Here is a 21,966-nt window from a genome sequence, read left to right on the forward strand (position 1 = left end):
GCGAAAGTGCCATCGCGGCGTGTCGCGTCCGGCTATAGTTGAACAGCCGAGTAACTTGCCGTGGTGCGCGCCGCTCGCCACAGAAGATTGGCGTCCTGAAGAAGCCGAACCGAGACTCGCGGTGTTGTTTTCTCACTCGATAAAAGCGCCGGTTGATTGGGCTCGTCGAGGGCCACTTCAGAGCGCTTTTTCCGGGAGCGTCCCGTGCGTTGCCTCGCGCGGATTGCTTATCTGTAAAGCCGCCGTTTACCATGCGTCACAGCGTGGGCGGCTAATCCAAACCTTCCGCTGTCTCGAAACTCTCCCTCGTCGCTAAAAGAGCTGCTTCCTATCCCTTTGCTCTTCACTGGGCCCCATGCCATCTTGAATGGCGGGTGAGTGATGCGCTGAGCCTATGTGTTTCGTTGTGATGGTTATATTATGGCAGGAATAAGGCTACGCTCGCATTAAGACTGTTCATCACTTCTTTCGATGCAGCAAATGAAGGATTTGTGTCCGCGGCTTGGTTACCGATCGCGGGACCCTTCGTGATCGAGACCGTTAAACCTTTAGACGAGAAAGTAAGGAGCGCTGCGGGACTGATTACCGTGGCTTGTTTCGGGCTTGACAGTGTTAGAGCTTCGGACGCCGCAAGCACCGACCTTCGGTTGTCATGCTGGTGACGTCTCCGGATAAGCCGGGCCGTCTGGCCGGACTGTCGGCACTTCTCGTGCGTCGCCTGAGCCGGTGCCTGCCGACGTCGGGAAGGCTTCCGTGCGACCGATGCGGCAACGATGGTTCGTTGAATAGCGGCCCTGGGTGCGACTACTGCAGACCGAGGAAAAAAGTCCAGTTCATCGTGGGCAAGTGAGTTGGCAACTGTCGAACTGCTTCGCTGGCACCTTAGCTTAGCTCAACTACGCCACTTTCCGCCTATGTCGATGCTTCGTTGCCGTCGTGCTCTGTCTGCTTTGCATGCTTCCGCTGTCATACTTTGAGTGTGCCATTCATTGGTATATATAAAGAGATATTGCGTACAGTAGTGCCTGACAGTTCAGTCGGTATGCTTTGATCTTTCTATTGCTCAGTCGGAGCGAAGACGTGTAAACTATAAATGGGTTAAGATGGGTTAATGGGTCTGACTAAATCCGTAAACTATGGCTTTCCAATGAAACTACCGTTTTGTAGTTAGAATGAATAAATGGGAGAGGAGAGTCCCGAGCGAATGAAGAGTATCTGCTCGGGATTTCTAAACCTTAAGGGTTCGTCGCATCACTCATTACGTTCCTCCTTCCCTATCATGTAGAGTTTCGCAAGATAGAGCACTCTCGGTCAAACTGACCACTCTGGCGTTCTGCGAATAAGATCTTTTTTTTTCTCATCTAAATGTGTTTTCATGGGTGTGGCAGGTACGTCAAGGCTATATTTGCACCCTCAGAAGTGACTTGAAGTCGTGGGCACGTAATTTAGGTGACTGGAATTCTGCTATCGCAAGCGTCCCACGAGAAAGACTCGTCCTTTTCGTCCTGTTGGGCGCGTTGCGATGTGATAGTGAGAGCAGGTCATGTAGTGATAGATGTCATGTGGTAGCCTTACCTTGTGATATATATATGAGACCTCCTTCTGTATAGATATATATATTTCATACCTAAATGTACTTATATAAAATAAATAAATAATAGTGTCATGAAAGATTGGCCGCTTTGTTCATACGTTTCCTTATTATTATTATAACAATTTTTTTTCATGAAGTCGACGTACGCCTGTCCTTCGGCCTTGGCCACGAATGCGAAAAGCGAAGGGAGACTTGCGGGAGAGCCTGCTTGCGAAACATCGCACAGCTTGAGGCTTTAATGAGACGTTGGTGCTGTCGAACGTATAATGGAAGCGGGTGTCGTGAAATGTTGTTTTGGCATCGTGTGGGCCATGCCAACGATGCGCCCCTTAATTGATATTCCCCTCATTTCTTGCGCAAAAGTTGACTGGACGCAAGTGTTTAATAAACACTTCGGCTCTTGATGCATATAACTTTAATCGCCATCTTGTTCCGCTTCATTGTCATCACCACCTTTATCCTCATCTTTCCCCTCGTTCCTCTCTTCTTTGATAGGTAGGAGGGAATTTTGATTTTATCAGCTCATGTGCGTAAAACCACAAATCCAGATAATCGACTGATTATTCGACCAAAAAGATGCCACAAAAAGGTGACGTCTATAGACGTCATAGGTGACCCGCCGTGGTTGCTCAGGGGCTATGGTGTTGGGCTGCTGAGCACGAGGTCGCGGGATCGAATCCCGGCCACGGCGGCTGCATTTCGATGGGGGCGAAATGCGAAAACACCCGTGTACTTAGATTTAGGTGCACGTTAAAGAACCCCAGGTGTTCCAAATTTCCGGAGTCCCCCACTACGGCGTGCCTCATAATCAGATCGTGGTTTTGGCACGTAAAACCCCATAATTTAATTAATAGACATCATAGGTGGGGTGATGAAGTTAGGAAATTTGCAGGTGCAAGTTGGAATCAGCTAGCGCAAGACAGGGGTAATTGGAGATCACAGGGAGAGGCCTTCGTCCTGCAGTGGGCATAAATATAGGCTGCTGCTGCTGCGGATGATGATAGACATCATAATCACCCAATCGTGTAGCTGCGTGACACACCGCCACGGGAGCCTGCCATCTACTACCAGGCATATCTGAACGCTGCTAATTCAGGACATGTCTGGTTGCTCGCCTTCTTGCTTTGCTGCGATTACCTTGTGTTCTACCCATTGAGCTCAAGAAGTGAGATTTCAGTGCAGTTGGCCTTAAACTGTGTGACCTGTTGCTTACTGGGGCGTCGCGCCTACCAAATTGCTAGAAAGATGAGAAAAGCAATGTCAACGTTGGGCCAACGGCGTTCTCTGTAATTAGTTATTTTTATTTCTGTATCTGCCAGCTAAACCTATTTCCTAATTATCATAAACGTTATACTTCAACCTGATTGGCTTTTTCGTTTAGGTTTTTTCTCTATCCCCCTTCCCTTTAACCGCCGGCTTCTTGGCCAATCTTCCGTAGTGGGTAGGCCCCGCAAGTGTGGAACGAGCAAGCAAGCATTCTCTGTTTACTTTCTCCGGCCTCGTGGCGGTTACGCCCCACAGGACCCAAGAGGAGGACGGTTGTAACAGTTCAGGTGCGGGCTGTCTCAGCGAAGGGATGTGGGTTCGGCAATTTACCTTCAAGGTCGCATCGCTGAAAGCGCAATTACGGCGAATTGTCCGATGGGCCCTGTGATGGGGACAGCCTCTATCTCTATGTCGGATGATACACGCCACAAAAAACATCTCAAGTTCACCTGCTACGCTTACATTTCACGCTCGCGGTCGCGGCTAGACGGTTCCTGGGCAATTTTCGTGCATGTGCAATTAACAGCTTCGATTTTTTTTTAGCGCATTACGCAATCGAAGTAGGCGTTGACAAGAATAGTTCGAAGTAAGATTAGCTGTGGCATGGGAACTTTCAGGGATGCAGTTCACCTTTACAAAGTCATCCATAGAAATTGATGGCTTTGTATTAATTTTAATTTTCTTTTTGTTTTACTGTGTTTAACGAGCAGAATAACGTATTGTTTGTTGAACTTGAACTGGCCTTATGCTGTTGGATTGTTGAAACATGAAGGGGAGTGTGCATTTGCGCTAACCCACCTCACATTTGTGAAAGCGCTCCGCATACTTCGCTGAAGAAATTGCTTCCCACAATGATCGTCAATTGCCAAAATGTTCCTGAAATATAAGATGGTTTCAAGGGTCAGCACAAAAGCAAAATTTTTTTGCCATGGCTGTAGCTTTCCGAAGTATTCTGCAGGCCTGGATTGCGACAGCTGACTACATAGCCTTGACTTCATGGAGGTCGACTTCTGATTGAATGACATTTTTACGCTGGTAAATCTAGACATGCCATTTGAGAGGAACCATACTTAAGGCTTCGTGTTAATTTGGAACAATTGGGCCCTGCTGCATAACCTGCGGAGGTTGTGGAAGCCGAACCCACAACCTCCGCCGAACCCCCCCCCCCACACACACACATACACATCACATACATACATACATACATACATACATACATACATACATACATACATACACGCATACACACATACATACATACATACATACATACATACATACATACATACATACATACACACATACACACATACTACATACATACATACATACATACATACATACATACATACATACATACACACACACATACACACACATACACGCGCACACACACGCGCACACACACGCACACACACACGCACACACCACACACACACACGCACACACACCGCACACACACACCACACACACACACATACACATACACACATACACATACACACATACACATACACACCATACACATACACACACATACACACACATACATACCACATACACACACACACACATACACACACCATACCACACACACACATACACACACATACACACACACATACACACACACACACATACACACACACACACATACACACACCACACATACACACACACACACACATACACACACATACACACATACACACACACACACATACACACACATACACACACACATACACACATACACACATACACACACATACACACATACATACATACATACATACATACATACATACATATACATACATATACAAAAATAGAAGCACGTAGGAAAAACATAACAGGACTTTACTGACGTTTCGGTCGGGGTCCGGCTTCATCAAGAGTCATCTTGATGAAGGCCGGACCCCGGCCGAAACGTCAGTAAAGTCCTGTTATGTTTTCCCTACGTGCTTCTATTTTTTGAACTACTTCTGTGCAGGCTCCTGTGATTCTTTGCTTCACTAATATATATATATATATATATATATATATATATATATATATATATATATATATATATATCGCACCTCTTCTAATACAGGCAAATTTTCAAATTATGCTTAAATAAAAGTTAAGATGTGCATGGAAGTTTTGGTAAAGGATAGAATTCAAATTATATTCAGGATAAACGCGATCATTTATGTCTGATGCAACGCTTTAAAGGATTGAATTATCATGAAGCTGTGATAACCGTATTGCAGAGCTGTACTTTTGTCTCGCCCTTGCCGAATTGCGACCGCGCAGTATGCGACAGATTAACATGGTGCTCAAGCTCTGGAGCACAACGCCTCGGCCCCAGCACCATTGAGAGTGGCGGGCTCTCATTTATAGACACCACATGACGGATACAACCGAGCCGTTCACCCCGAAATCGCTGTGTTAGAAGCAGAGCTTTTTTTCTTTCTTTCTTTCATTCTTTCCATGTGGAATGCAACGCGTCTCTGTTCTGTTGATAAGGAACACATATGGTGTTTTTGACGTCTGGGACATCGACCCTGGTTTGAGTGTTTTGCCTGAGGTCCTGGCACTTGAGCTCTGCACGCCGAGAAGGAAACATCCTCGCATCACTATCCGAGTGACGGGGTCCGGTAAAGGAAAAAAAAGAAAGAAAAAAAAAAGGAAACAAGAAACCACGCCCTAAAACAGTAATATACAGGGTGTTCATTTTTAAGTTTTACGGAATTTTCAGAAATCGCCTGTGGCACGTAGAATAATTCTCATCATTGAGCTGGGTTATTCGATGAGGCGGACATTATTAGCGCGAGAAATAGAAACGCATATTCAACTAATGACCCAAAACTCACTAATTAACTTCTTAGTTAATTACTTTACGACACATATTGCAATTTACGAATTGTAGCCGGTGATCTTGTCAGGCATATCCACTTGGAATGAATTGCCAGAATGACACCAGTTTGGAGATGTGCGCTATCAAACTCGCCGTAAAAATGTACAGTTGTTCCACTTATTTTTTTACCATAAAGCTCTTTTATACATTAGGCACAAAATTAACTATAACGCCCAGTGTATTTCGTCCCACACTTTAGGAAATCTCGAAACTGGCGTCATCCTGGAAATTCATTTCAAGTGGATGCGTCTTGCAAACTCACCGGCTCGAATTCGTAAATTGCAGTAGTTATCGGAAGCATGTGTGGTTCTCAATTTGCCGTCTTTTGGGGAGAGTGAAAATCGGCTTGTTCTCGGCCTCTGAGGCTTTGGAACAACGAAAGTACCGAAGGGCTCTGAGTACGCGTTCTGACGACAGGTCCGCTCACGTGCTTAGTGACACTGAAACTTTTGACAAGTACTGCACAGCGCGCGGAAAACGTTGTTTAACAACTTTGGCGACCTAACGGCGCCAGGCGAACATTCTGAGAGGGCTCCTGGATGCATTCTAAAACTTCCTACTACGTAATTAACGGTGGCATTTCACTGCGGGTGCAGTTTTAATATCACGTTTACGTGCATTAGTCACCATTTTTGTCCATAATAAACAGGAAGTCCGCGTCGTCTGCAACAACTCCTTAGAAAGAGAGCGAGATAGAGGCTTTGCAGAAGCAACACCGTCTGAAATTTGTTAGGGCTAATGCTGGACTAAACAAGTAAGCCAATGGTTTACTTGCAATAGTCATGTAGTCATGTATGCCTGACCCGTTTATCTACGCAACGTGCACTCCGTAGAGATAGCCACGGCCGTTCGATGATGATGATGATGACGAAAAGTTTATTTAACTTTGGGGAAGGGGTTATAGAAAAGGATGCCTTAGTCCAGGGCCCCTATGATCTCTTCGGCGATGGCCTTGTTCCGGTGGATGATCGCCCACCGAGCCTCAGATTTCCCGCCGCGAAGGGTCATCTCCCACTGAAAAGCTTGTGTATTTTTCATCGAGCGGCTGTGGTATAGCTGAATCATTCTGTTCTTCACCTTTTGTGACGCGTGCTTTTCCAGGAACGCGCGTATATGCAAAGCAACCGTGTGCGTTCCTCAGAGAGCGGCCGGGCCGCAGCTTATTCCGCGAGTGCGTGTTCTCAAAAACCTTGAGACGGGACTCTTTTGTTTTGCGCCCAGCGTGTGTCGCGAAGTGCGCGTGGAAACGCTCTGTAGAGCAGGCATGCAGAAGCGATTTTTCACAGGCATTGGCAGGCTCGACACCTCTGACGTCGTTTGGCGCGCCGCATCATGCACGCCGGAAAGGGCTGCGGTGCGCAGACCCCCTCCCGTCTTCGTGGGGTTCCCGTAGGGCATGCACTGTACATCAGAACTTGTATACAGTTGCGTTCAGCGCTTTTGAAGATGCAGCCAAAAAAATGGCACGGACGCCTGTTCAAATGTATTCATATGCCCGCGTTGTTGTCTGCTCGTCGTCCAGACAATATTTTGCCACCACAACAGTAGACATATGGACACAGAAACGATAATTACATTGTTGCCGATGTTACACCCGTGCCAGTATATAGAAACGCTGCAATTTAATTAACAGTGAGAAACGGGTCGCGTTATATTGATATACGTGCGATCTATACGGACAGACCAGCCCACAGACTGCGAACGGTTAATTATGACACCGCAGAAATGACAACGAAGCAGTATAGTGAAGCGTTCGGAAAGAGCACCGGCACGTTTCCTGTCGGTATCGCCCGTGGTTGCTCAGTGGCTATGGTGTTGGGCTGCTGAGCACGAGGTCGCGGGATCGAATCCCGGCCATGGCGGCCGCATTTCGATGCTGGCGAAATGCGAAAACACCCGTGTACTTAGCTTTAAGAGCACGTTAAAGAACCCCATGGAGGTGGTCCAAATTTCCGGAGTCCCCCACTACGGCGTGCCTCATAATCATATCGTGGTTTTGGCACGTAAAACCCCATAATTTAATTTTTAATTTTTCGACTTTTTCATCGCACACGCAGTCTTTGAAATATTAAGACGGTGTTTATAGGGCTCACGTTGGCCGTCCCTGCTTTTAGAAAATAGGCTACGACATATCCTAAGTTGTGCGCCGACTTGCACCGCTTGAGAAAGAAACAGGGGACTTCATTATTATTATTATTATTATTATTATTATTATTATTATTATTATTATTATTATTATTATTATTATTATTATTATTACTTCTGGCGGTACTTCACTTCAGACATATGGAAATAAAAGGCCTTAATTGGTTCAAGCGGTCTATGCAATGCAGAAAAAAGAGGAGAAATTCCTGCGGGGCTGTCCCAGCTGCTGTGCATGTTAAGGCCTCGAGTTTGCACCGAATAATTCTTTAGTGGTATACGTACTATATTCCGGGGCGCCGTAACGCACCGGCGAAGACTCGTTGCTCCTTGTATATAGTTTGTTAGTACTGCATGCAACTATGCTACGATGTGCGTATAGTGCACAAGCTCCTCCGTGCCGCGCTCTCCTTCCGCTCATCAATCGTGCGTGAACAGAGCGGAGGAGGGAAAGGGGCGAGGCATGCACATTGCGAGCTGCGCTTTGCTGCATTGCTCGTTTCAAGAATGGAAGACGACACGGACGCCGAAGACAGCTCGCTCGGAGACGTCAAGTAAGGAACAATACACGCGTTCCTGCAAGCTGCCGTGCTTCAATACCCACGCGGCCTCAAGGTTTGGGCAATTCGCGTAAAACGGCGCGCGGCTGTACTTTGTCGGCTCTCACCGCCTGCTTATAGCAGCCCCTGATGCAGGGATACGACGGTGATCCGCAAAGCAATCTGCTCGCTCCCAGGTTGCCACATTAGTGAGCGGTAAAAGCTGTGCAAGCGGTATCTCGTCGTGTGTCACATGTTTACGTAGATGAGTCGCGCATTGACATCTGCTGTATTTTATAGCAGCCTCCCCATTTGCTCTGTCGCGTGGGTGCGTGCAAAACGTCATGGCCACTGACGGTGGTGTTGGTGTGACCCAGCGCGTTTCTCGGTCTTCCCGTACTGATGCGGTGGTGCATGCAGCTGGCGGGGCCCCGCCATGTTCCGCTGGTCGTTCGTGGTCAGCGCTTCCTTGGCGGCACACCGTAATACGGACGCTTAGCTGAGCGTTGACGGCTCGTTCCGCTGAAAGGCGTGCATTAGAGCATGGCGAACGAAAACGTTAGTTACGTTGTAGACGTTTCGTTTATTCAAATCTTCAGTGCAAGCACAGGATTTCAGGACTATACATCAGGAAAGGTAGCGAATGATAGTAAATGGCCGCTTTATTGGGAGACTGGGGGAAGATCTCTTGGTCCTGTAAGCAATAACATAATCAGACTGACCAAGTCATTGGTACTGTTTTTAAAAAGGGGCTCTGCAGGAACCTTGTTCAGGATGATAATAAATATAGTTCATTTTGTGTTGCTTATATATATGAAGTGTTATATTTTTGTCACGTGTTACTGCTTGTTAACTACCTAAGACCCCTCGTAAATTATATTGCACATTTCCTTGATTTTTTTTCTTCAAATTTCACTTGACAGCGATTACTTTAAATATTCATTCATGAAATGAAGTCCGGTGTAAGTAGAACTGTACAGAAAGCGTTTACTCATATCCTTGCCTTCCGCTTTCGAGAAATTCTACACTACGTTGATTACACCTCTGTGTTGTCACAGACGGCGGAAAGCACCTTTGAAGTGTGTTCGGAATTCATTGATATTGCGTGACTATCCGGGATGCAGCAGGAACATGGCAATGTAATACACGTATATATCTATTTAAATCTTCATCTCTGTGTTTAGGCAATAAAATGCAGTTTTTACTATAGCAAACAAAAGGAGATGGATACTTCTTCCACGTACATGGAGATGCAGCTTTTGGCCTCTATCCATTGTATTTGAATACTTCTTTTCACATTCATAACATACCAGTATACAATAAACAACAACTTGAAGAGCTATTATATCCCATAGCTGTGTTCGGGTTTCAAGAGGTTAAGGTCTTACATTACCTGTTGCTCTTCGGTTTAATTAGTGTCTTATGAGGGAGTATCTTACAGCGCCTGCGATGTGTTCTACTTATGTTGTGTCGCTCTTGCATAGCGACAGGGTTCGGGAATCAGAACTCATGCAGTCAAATGGCACAGAAGCACCTTTGGTCCCGTACTCCCAAATAGTTGTGTTGTATTATAGTTTTGTGGCGCAAACGTCACACACACACTCACACATGTTCACTGTTCACAGCACGCGTTCAGCCCACCGCGCCGAGCCAGCCTGAACGAAGCCCGCGTCCTGTTGCTCGTTCGTTCTGCGACCCCTCGTTTTCTCGGTCGTTTCGTAGCCGCGCGCTTACACCACGCTTTCGCTTCGAGTCCTTGCGATATACGCTTATCCAAGGCGTGAAATGTACGCACGCGCGTAAACTGTGAGCGCGGCCCGACCGTAAAATACGCAAAGCCGAAACACTCGTGTTATCTTTACTGTCGTCGCCCAGTGGGATCTCCGCGGAGAGGACCGGTGGGTTTTTACTGTGCGTGCGACGCCGTGCTTTACACTGTCGGGCTCTGCTCCCCCGCAGTGGCTGCTGTCGCCCGGCTTCCGCGTGGTATACGTTTATGGCTCGCGATGTTCCGGTCTGCAGGGGCCAGAGTTTGCAGCGATAATTTTATCTGCTTCTTTTTTTTTTTCTTTTTTTCGAGCCTAGTTGTTCGGCCTTTTGTCATTGGCTCGCAGTGCGCGGCCGTAATCGCTGGGATAATCCACTTGGCGTGACGGATGATAAGAAATGGGTAGAATTGAAAGAAAATAATCCTTACAAAGTATTTAAAACCGCAATTCACCAAACTATTCCTGTTGGAGAACGGACCTCGCGATCATTCATGACGTCGAGCGAGGCGGTGCATGGTGAAGACGACCGACCGGGCAGTGACAATTAAGAAGCGATTACGAGCGATAACATTTGCGAATCGGGCCTCAAATCCCCTGTCATGTCGCTGCAAGATTGTTTCCCTCGCATATACGTTTGCCGCAGGCGACTATGTGTCGCCACCCCAATTCCAAAGAGCATTTCATAAGAAATCATCATCATCAGCCTTGCAGGTTGTACTGGATAGAGTGAGAGAGAAATGGGGGGTTAACGGGGAAGTTATCCGCAAGACAAAACTTATTCAGTTTGCGTCCTTGAAGGAGACACAAAGATACAAAAAAGAGAAAGAAAGCAGAAGCACTGAGACAGACAAACAGACAGACAAGAAACTTTATTTTGTCCTAAGGAACTACTCTGTCGTAGTCGCGGGCCGCACCTGCACCGGGGGCGGAAGACCGTGATCTTCAGCCCTTTCGCAGGCCCTTTGGACAGCCCGAAGCTGGACTTGAAGGTCGTCGCTCTTGACGGCTTCTTCCCAGTCTTCTTGCCTGTTGAAAGGTGAGTTGTGCAATGCTGAACATTGCCACAGCTTACAGTAAAACCTCATTTGCTCACGCAAGCTAGATGACTATTTGCGGCCATATCGATTCAAAGGGCATGACGATAGCATCATCATCAGCTTGTTGCTTTGTAGCTAGAATCCAGACAAACGAAAATTGATGTCATCGGCCACCGTGATCGAGGCAGCACTGTACTGAACATCGTGACGTCTCGAGTTTCCGCATCCTTACGCAGTCTGAATCATGGTGTTCTAGAGTTGTTGCAGTAGAAGGGCGCGTATTCGCTGAAAATCTATACGGTGTGCTTAAGACGCATGCAATGGCGCACGCAATGCCATAGTCCTCGTGTGCTTCCTGCTGCGTAGGTTACGTTACCCTCTCAAGCCTTCTTTCGTTCACGTGCACCTCGAACAATGTAGATCGTCTGGTGCGAATCCTGTTTGTGCTGGCCTCACACTGAGCGTTGTCGGCTGAGACGGCACCGATAAGTGGGGTGGGTGCCTATCGCCCACTGCGCACCGACGTTCTCTTTTAGGAGGCCTCCGGGGCGGCACTCGAGGCTTCCCAGATTGGTCTATACACGGGGACGGTATATCTCCCGGTTCAGCTGCGGGCTGCCACTAGAATGACCCGTATGTGCACGGATATGCAATAATTACCCAAGACGGCCGGTTCTGCTTCACAGCTTTACGTCACGAAGATTCAGCGGCGCTGACGTCGCATTCCGTGCAAGCAAAATAAAACGTCGACAGACTTTAATGGCGTAAGTTTTCTCAGAAGGCAAAGTCAATACACGTAGCCAAGTTTTGAAGGGTTACTTTGCACAGATTTTTGTTCTAAGCGGCGAGCAGCGAAGAAGAGCGCGCAGTGCCGACACAGCCATCTTCTCGCTTTTCTTGTGCAGCGGTTGTGGGCGATAGTGTTTCTGTACATGTCCCTTGCGTGTCAAAATCAGCCCAGAGTCATTTGTGTGTATGCTGAATGTTTGTTTTCTACGCGTGTCGTATATAGCCTGCGCACGTGATTTACGACGCATGCGCAGAAAGCGTTAGTGATAGGCTCGAGGTCCTCCCGCGTGAACTATATATAGCAATCCGCTTCGCACGGCCTACGTGTAGCTATCCCGCAGAGTCATCATATTTATGCTTAAAGGCGCGTTCTCACCGTCCATCGATAGAGGTCGCGCGACCCACCGCCATGTTGGTGACCGAGGAGCGACTCACGGCGACAGGTGTTCATATCGGCAAGCGCAACCCGCCCATCGAGCGCCACACCGAAAATGTATTGTGATTGGTCAGAGGCTGACCCGGAACGGTCGCTTTTCGACCAAAGCGACCCTTAATTGCGACCATTTTGGTCGCGCGACCTCTACGACTCGCCGGTATGAATGCCACCTAAAGGTTGTGTATTATACAGTAGAACAGCCGCTGTCAGTGTAATGTATTGGAGTTTATTGACAACACGGAACACTGGAAACACTCTCCATGGTATATAGCTTAGTGGATATATGACGTCATTTGGTGTCACTGGTGCTATAGTTTCAAAATTCGTTCCAATTGGATGTGCCTTACGAAATCACTGGCTTCAATTCGTGTATGGCATTAGGTGCTCTAAAATAATTTTTTCAAATTTGATTAGCGATATTTTATATTTAGTCAATTATGCATTTTGATTTCTAGTGTAAGTAATGTCCGTCTCTTTGAGTAATCCAGCTCAATGAGTACATTTGCTCTATGGTGCATCCTCAGAATTCGTACTAAGTGGATATGAATTTCGAAGCTACCTGCTACAATTCATGAATTACATTGTACCTTAGAGTAATCAGTTTAACGGTTAATTAGCGAAGCTTTGTTAATTAGTGAAATGTTCATTTTGATTTCTGAGAGTAATGTCCGCCTCTGACAGTAATTAGCTCGAGAAGTACGTAGAATTTTGCTACATGCCACGGGTGATTTTTAGAAATTCAGTTGACAATATAAAAAAAAAAAAAGAAAGATGGAAACACACCCCGCATAAGCCATATTCTTCTCCTTTTCTGCCGTGCGGAGTAGGATGGCCAGATGACTTTTACCTCAGACCGGCCTCACTGCTTTTCCTAATCGAAATTCCCCCCCTTCATCCTCTGCAGGCCGTTCAGCTAGCTGCCTCCTGCGCGCCGCATATGCGCGAGTATATACGGGAGCGCAGCCTTGAGACGCGCATATCTCACGGCTATACACTGCGTAATATGCTGCGCACGTGTCGGTACTTTGTTCGCGGTTTTATGCCCCGTTGCACCACCACGTCTATACGCTACAATCAGGTCAGAAACTGAGCAAACCCCAAACGCAAACAAAAGCCACCGGCCCCGCGCCGCCGTGTGAGCCTGCAAGGGCGCCGATACTTGCAAGCCTGTCACGTCTCGCGTATTATCGGACGAGCATTACCGCGGCAGTTGTCGACGCTGTTTACCTATGTCGGCGCAGGCCGGTATCGTCGTCGACGGCGTCGAAGGCGCGGGTCTCGAAGGAAGCCGCCGCCTATCGCGCCACGCGTAATCTGCATGCCTGACTTCCTGAGCTTTGCCTGGATAAGAAATCGCCTTGGGCGCTCAATTGATGGGGCTGGATGAGGGCGATCAGATGAGACTCGTCTTCGAGAATTTCGCCTTGCGTTTGGCAATGCCGGCATCTGCGAGTGATTGTCTGTCTTTTCACTAACTTTGTGCGCGCATTGATCGTCATCACAGTTAGCTTATTTAATTACGCATCAATCTCACGATGTAGTACTTTAGGTACAGTTAATTAACTGAAGTTATGTTCTTGCATAGGCGGTGCAGTTTGTAGCGCGTGGGATATATCCATTGTAAGACTTTATTTTTACTCGTAAGAGATCGAGAAAGAGAGATTCATAGTTTGCTCGGTTTTCTGTGTAATCGGTCAGTTATGGTTGATATATTCTGATCGCGAAGACATTGTGCGAGGATGTTGAAAAGGGCGGTGTAAAGTGGGAGAGCTCCGGAAAAGCTTCGCCATCTGCGTTGAGAGTTCTTGAGCGCGCCCCATTATACGTTGCAAAACGTTTATACTCATACACTTGTTGCAAAATCGTTTATACTCATTACCTGTTCCCGAGCACATGTGTTCAGTTGCTTTGTTTTAATATTTAACCCTATGTCGGCAAGATATATAATTTAATCACACCATAAAATATGCCGTTGTTGACTACGTTTTTCTTCCATTGGCACGCATTCTGTGGCTCTGTAATAGACAGCCGGTTATCTCCTCTGCGCATTACATGACATCGCTTTAACTCTCCTCGTAATCTCAACTAATGTCATCTTCCTGAGTTTCCTCTCTAAGCCGTACGTGTATCTACGCGCTGGTAATTCGAGTTCGTGCAAAAATGCTACATCCAGAGGGAATCGAACACCGCGAAATTGACGAAGCGTATAGTGACCCGGCGGTCGTGTCCGGGAAGACGACAGACATGGCGTTGACTAACCTTGTCGTCTTCACTATATCGTGCCGTATTTTGCGCTGTTCGATTCCCTTCAACGTGCATACCAACCAGCCTAATTCAGCACACTCCGGCATCTATTCGAACTTTCCCGCGCCACAATTTCGTCCGCCGTTCACTCAAAACGCGTGGGTGTTTTGCGCGCAGTGATCAAGGCCAATGCCCTCAATGCCTGCACTCGGCGTTCACACCGCAGTGGCCGGCCGGTGCCCTTGCCGCTTCCGTGTCGAGAGCGGTCTCGTCGAATGTGTGTATTTTCCCAAGCCGTCGCTTTTCGGCACGTAAAACGGCGTTGGTACTGAGCGACCGCGCAAGCTTGAGGATATATTTGGAAGCGCCGGTTGCGTGTTCGTGTGCGCGCGCGTTTAGTGCAGTGCTGACCTCTGTTTTTCCGAAGTCAACCGTTCACAGCCGTCGTGCGTGTGTGTGCTTGAGTGTGTACGTAACCTCGCGGCCCCGTCTTTCTGACCCTATCTGCTCCATGCGCGCTCCTTGCGGCAGCTCCCATTTTGCCTTTTTCAGGCGCCGCGGGCACGGTTTGGTGGAAGACGCATGACTTGAGATCTGTTCCGCGTGCAGTTTTCCTTATTTCTTTTTCTTTTCTTTATTTTTTTCGTATGCGCAGTTTTGGCTACCTGGCTCCGAAAGAATGATGTTGCTCTATAATATGAACCCATAACCACGACATCGGGGTTCAAAGTTCAACGGAATTATAAAACGTGATGCAGATTAACCTTTCGTTGGTTTCTTAACCAGGACCTCATGAGGTGCGGAGTGTGGCTGCTGCTGACAAGAATCGAAACCGCGACCTCGTCCTCAGCAGCGAAGATATTGAGGCGCATTGCGAGGCGAAAAAGCTCCTTATGGAGCGGGACCTACGCAAAGTTAGTATACAGTTGCTGTAGCGTTCACGAAGACGCGATGACTTGCCGAAATGTGGGCGCTCCGGACTGAGGCCGCACCCTTGTTGAGCTTCAAATAGTTCAGTTCCTTGCTGCGAAAAAAGGCGTCGAATGCGGATCTGACGTCCTTGACGCGCGTGACCGAGCTCGTTCATGGCGAAGAACGCGCGTCCCACGTTGTGCGTATACTCTGAAATAGCCGGTGCGCGTCAACTCGCGGAGATGCCATATAACTCCCGGAGAGTTATGGCGCGTTGCCGTGCCTTACCCGCAGCACGGGAGCCTCGGCCGCTGCGCTCCGGCGCATGTGGAGGCGAACCCCCCTCCTCGAAAGCAATCGCCTTTGAAGCTCCCCGACCGGGCGAACACGGCGCCAATCTACCGTTTCCGGCGGGGAGAGCCCGCATGCGGTGCTTCTTGTTGCTTTCGTGCAGCACTGTCCCTGGTTGGGATGTATCATCCCTTCAGATTAGGCACGGCTTCTTGTCCGGTTCGTCGCTACATACATACTCCCGTAAGATTTGCTCGCACTAAGAGGGGCGCGGCATCGTGTCGACGCTGGCGCTTTTCTTGATGAGTAATCTATAAGTATATCGCTCAGGTAGAAACGTTGCTAGCTGCTTGATGTGCGCAACTTTAAACTCGGAGTGGGTGGTCCCCAGCTACTGAATCGGGCAGTGCTGCACTGAACTCCTGTCGCAGTGTCCAGCTATGCCGACCCTTGTTGGCCAGTAGCTCGCTATCGCACGAACTGTCGTCCAGATGTTGCGACGTTGAGGGGCGTTTCGGCCGGGGTTCGCGTCGCGACCTCTCTTGGCGCCACTCCTCGTGGGGGCACGTCGGGTACGACTCGGTAAGTCTCGTTAGCTCATCTGAGAATGTATAGTGTTTGTGAAGGGAAAGGGGCGGCAGGGAGTCGATAAGCCGAGGAATGCTCCTGGCGACTTGGCCGTAACGGGATACGCGCCATCGGTTCCCTCCCTTCGTGTTTTCCCAGGGCTCTTCTTCGCCCGGGAGCGATGAGTCGAAAACTCGCCGTGCTGGCGCCAGAACTCTGCACCCCGCCCCCGCTGTCTGCTCGGTTGGGCATCTTGGGAGAGCGATGTACTCGCATACTGTCGACGTGACCTGTGGGCAATCCACTGGAAGCAAGGGAGCTGTTTCGGCACGGCCGATGCCATTGTGTAAGTCGAAGTTGTGCAGGCTCACGGAAGGAGACTCTGTTCTGCTTTGTCCTAATTAGCTTCGTGTTTGGTATTGGCGATTTAACCGAACGTTCGACCACATCTCCCATTCGTGAACGTAGTATGGTCATCCTGCTGCAGACCTGTTCATGTAAGCACGCGCTGGTGCCGCAAGATCGCTTCCTTTTTTCCATATTATAGGCACTAACAAAGCACCCGATCTGAAGTCTCTGGTAATCAAAATGAAGTTTATTCTTTCTTTATTTGGCCCGATAGGCGTCGCCGCAACCAACGTAGAGTCTGACCTCACACGAGCAAAGTTGAACGGGTTGTGCAGTAACATCTGAGTGTGTAACTTCCGACCAAACTGGTCCAACGCGGAGCGTCCTTCGACGTATATCCTTAATTAAGCTTGCTTTCCGATCACTTTGCCCTTTATTAGGTGATTCTGACAGCGGTATATTTGATGCCATGACTTACTGTGTAGCCGTAACGAGGAGAAATCAACGCGAATTCGTTTGTCGGCGGTGATTTGTACACGCGCGGTATCGCAGCGCGTATAGTATATATGTGCGCTAGAACCTTACAGTTGATGCGAGGGCCGTTGCACGCCTTTCCCAGAGGTCGGCTTTGCGGTTGCAGGAGCTCGGCAAAGTGCTCGTGATTACGACACGGCCTCCTTGATCGCCGAGCTAATGGCCCATAAGGGGAACATCCCTTCCAAGGTCGGCGCGGCATGTCGTTCAGGGCGCACGAGGGCACGAGAGAGAGAGAGAGAGAGAGAGATGTCATAAGGGAAAGGGAGGGAGGTTAACCAGGCTGGTGTTGTGGCGGGTGGCATCGCGAGGGCACGAAGTCGTCGTTGTAAGTGCGGCTTGCATAGCACCCGGAAGTATCAGCGACAGGGCACTCGATATTGACCCTTCAAGAACCACTGGCCAGCAACAGCCCTATAAAGGTCCGCATGAGAAACAAAATGTGCTCTTTAGGATGAGCGTCAAGGGACGTAAATCTGACACGGATAATCAAAGACATATCGGAAGCGCTGCATAGGAGTAGGTACTGCATCACAACAGAAAAAGAAATATTGGAGGACGCTTAAGGTTCGCCTTTAAGAGCAGAATGCGATAGCGTTATCGGGACCCGTTCGCATCGCATCGTTCGCATACGGCAAGTAGGCTTTATTCACTGCAACACTGAACTTGGGAAAGCCAGCTTACAAAGACCAAGTTTACACCGAGCCCCTTAAAGTCGGCTTCACTTTTAAACTGAAATGCACTGCTGGAAAGACGTTTTTCCAGGGGCAATATAAGAGGTCATATTAAAATGTCAAGGCCCTAGCACCTTTTTTTTATTATTTTATTGTTTGCTATTGCACCGACGCGCGCAGGTCTGGTAGAAATGCTGGAAAAGGGGTTTGTGTTTGAGTTTCCTCGTAGCAGAATTAGGTTTTCTCGTACATTCAAATTACAATCCGATGCCGATTGGTAAACAATCCGACGGTGAATCCGACGCCGAATGGTAAAGTCGTACTTTACCATTTTTCTGACGGATTTCACTGTGAGAAATTCAATTTTTGTTCACCAAAACCTTGCACCACGTGGAGGGCCTGCGCGGTCGATGTGGTTGGATGATTTTCTCCGCCACCCGCGATCACACGCCGGTTGCCGACGCCGGATTTTCTGCGACACGGGCCCTAAGCGCTTTCGCGGTAAAAAAACCATATAGGCGTACAGATGGAATAGACAGGACAGCTTATCCTACGCTGCATCAAGTTTTCTGCGCTCAGTAATGCGTGATTACCGGTTACACACCGTATCATAGTGAAGAGGGCCGAGACTATGCGTAATTGTGCGACAACTCGGCAGGAGCCCATAGTTATCTCAGCCCATAGAAATTTCACGCTTAACAGCCTGAGCCTTTTGATGCAATGTTTCGTCAACATTATATATATATATATATATATATATATATATATATATATATATATATAAAAGGAAATAAAAATTGTAACCGAACTTAGGCATCGTCATTTTTCACACACACACACACACACACACACACACACACACACACACACACACACACACACACACACACACACACACACACACACACACACACACACACACACACACACACACACACACACACACACACACACACACACACACACACACACACACACACACACACACACACACACACACACACACACACACACACACACACATACACATACACACACACACACATACACATACACATACACATACACATACACACACACATACATACATACATACATACATACATACATACATACATACATATATATATATATATATATATGTGTGTGTGTGTGTGTGTGTGTGTATTTTATAGCTCTGGAGCTGTGCTCAGCAGAGTAAATAATGGCGGAACATGGCAGTAGCTGCTGGGACCGGTGCTACCTCTGCGGGACTTGCGCGTCCGCAGTGAGCCTTACTTTATAATATGCGCATTGCAGTTTACAGAATATCGGAACATCGGATACGTGGACGGCGAAGTAGCGCTAGCGCCAACTCTTGACAATTTGTTCAACCACAACGCTTTGAGAACGTTCTTGTGTTGCCGCCTAGTTCTCGCAAAGGAGGAATCAAAGAAATCAAGCATACGAAAGTTATTGTTCCTTTCGGCGTCGTTGCAATACTTGCCAAGTAAAATATGGGCGTGCTATTATAGTTATGCGTGTTCTAGTTAGTAATTAATTCCTTTTTAATCACTTTTAACTCAGGGCATACATTTTAGGCGCCACAGGAAAAAAATATATAGACCTTTAAATTTAAAGCACCATACATGGGCGCCGTCATATTTCCTCACGTGACAGCGCCCCATTCAGGGCCTTCTGATCGGCGCTTGCTCGCTTGCACACTTGTTTGAAATGGCCACGACGGCCCCATGCATGGTTTAGCCATGCAGCCGCTATTTCGGCCACCACAGTGAGCAGTGAGTGCGTATACACGTCACAGGGCTGTGGCCAAAGCTGCAGAGACAGTGTAAGTATACCTTTCATGTATCAATTTTATTTGCGCTGCAATCTTATCGTGTGCAAGCTTACCGGCTATGTTGCTTACCAAGCTTACCGGCAAACATCAGGCTTACCAGCCTGATATGTTTGTTTTTACCCTTTATATACTAATGTTTACAGCAGTGCATTTGTAGGGCTGTTACGGCCGTGCGTCTGTTGTCATCGTCAACTGTATATGCAACAACTTCGCTCGGTAAAAGACGTGTGCATGCGCAGAAAAAGCCTGTTCGTGACCTGCTCCGACCACGGTGGTTGGTTCCGACCGCACAAGTCTTGTCGCCAGGGCTGGTCACATAACTTGGGAATGGTTGTCTGGTTACTTAGCGCAGATTAATATATATCCGTGTAAGCGTGGACAAAAGAAGTCGCGATTTCGTCCGATAGGCGAAGCATCGATTGCGATAGCAAATTAGTGACAGCTATACGAAGTATAAGGATAGGAGTTTTATCGGCCGTATAGACTTGTAAACATATAGGCATACTAACTCAATGAACAAGCATGGTGTCACGCGCGCACAAGCAAGCATTGAACACATCTCACTCGATGACCGCGGAAACTCGCTGTTCAAACGCTGGAGTGAGCTAGCGCAGCGGCAGCAGCGAGCGAATTCACCGTCGTGCTGCCTCTCGCATCAACGCGAACTAAGCCGCGAAAACACAGCCCACGGCGAACTCTCACCCGTCGCAGATGGCTTTCAAGATACAGCGGGCGGGCGCACGCTGCCGCCGGGGCCGCCCGGAGTAGAACGTACCGCCCCCCCCCCCCCTCCCCTCCCCCCGGAGCATTGCGCGCGACGGAAGACGGAGCGCTTCCTTCCCGCTTCCCTACAGAACGCCTGGCTTCCCCCCATTGCGCGCGCGAGATTGAGCCGCGATCGCCGACTCACCCTCGCAAGCTTTCACTCGCACAAACAGCATACGGCGCGCGGCGACGATTTTATCGCCCTTGGAATCTCACGACAACGACGACGGCGGCGACGGCAGAAATGCGCCGGGAGTGTACATATAATTGCTATCAGCATAAAATGTTGCAAGTTGCTGAGCGATCGCTCGCTTGCTGTTTAATTCTCGGCTCAGAGAGAAAACTCGTGGTGCCCGCCTATTATTCTATACTCTTGACTTCGCTGGAAAGCGCTTGCGTGGGGATGACGTACCGTTGACTTGCATGCTTATCGAAGTTCAACATCGCGTGATATTTATTGCCAGCGGTGGCTGTAAGGTTGTGTGTTTGCTGCAGGTGGTGTGAGCTAGCCTGGACGTCATCGCCGGCAATCGGTTGCCAGTCGTTGCCGGCAATTGACTATAGAGATTGTTGCGCACACCTTGCGGAAAGGTGTGCATGGCGAACGGTCGTAAATACGGACACTCAGTGTGCAGCTGAGGTGGATAAAGCTCGCACACAGTCTCACCCCATACGCAGTTCTTGCACTTGACGACAGAGCACGTCTTCTCTGCCCAGCTCATCGCACAATTTTTGTTCTTTCTAAATAACATTTACTACTACTATGCTCTTCCACACGCGCGTTAATAGTGCTATAAGCGACTTCCGGCCTCTCGGCGGAACGTTGCACGCGCTGCGAGCTGCGGCTGATGCCTGATTGCTCTCGATTCAGAAGGCGTTCAATGTCGACAGACCTGTGGCGACCCCTGGTGCGCGGTAGTCATATCGCTCGCTGTAAAATGAATATAGTTCTTTGCGTTCTCACACAGTTCACTTTGGGTTTATTCGTGCCCTGTTGGCGCCGTTGTCACGAGGTATACCGTTGCTGCGCATGTCCCTCACTCTCTCTGGTAAATTCTGTAAACTGCGATAAGTTTACGAAGATGTTAAGACCACCTAGAGCTTCACACACAAGCACCACATGCCTCGAACCGAGCAGTGAATGTTGCTAAAGAGCATCGCTTTCCCTGCGCCATGCAGCGCATCGCTTGGGTAGAAAAGAAAGGTCTGCGTGGTCGCACTGGTGCACCACTACGATCGAGAATCGTTTCTCGGCCGACATCGGGGACGCTCTCTGCTGTAAACGAGTACCAAGGGCACGAGGCCGCGTCCAGGCGCCCT

At 48.4% G+C, this 21,966-nt stretch overlaps 1 protein-coding gene across 4 annotated transcripts in view; it reads left to right on the top strand.

Annotated features, from left to right (window-relative positions):
* LOC119449513 (proton channel OtopLc) overlaps positions 1–21,966 on the top strand; it is an 82,599-nt gene that overhangs the window by 12,132 nt on the left and 48,501 nt on the right. The window contains exon 2 of one of the 4 annotated variants that reach the window (XM_049665275.1): positions 611–846. The exons of 1 other annotated variant lie outside the window; for it this stretch is intronic. In XM_049665275.1, coding sequence (XP_049521232.1) covers positions 653–846 — 194 coding nt within the window. In that variant the 5' untranslated portion in view covers positions 611–652. Of the gene's footprint in view, positions 1–421; positions 847–8,396; positions 8,459–21,966 lie in introns of those variants that run through there. 2 more of the 4 variants (XM_049665274.1, XM_049665273.1) reach the window with 2 other exon arrangements.

The sequence above is a fragment of the Dermacentor silvarum genome, chromosome 4, assembly GCF_013339745.2.
Source record: "Dermacentor silvarum isolate Dsil-2018 chromosome 4, BIME_Dsil_1.4, whole genome shotgun sequence".
NCBI classification, from domain to species: Eukaryota; Metazoa; Arthropoda; class Arachnida; order Ixodida; family Ixodidae; genus Dermacentor; species Dermacentor silvarum.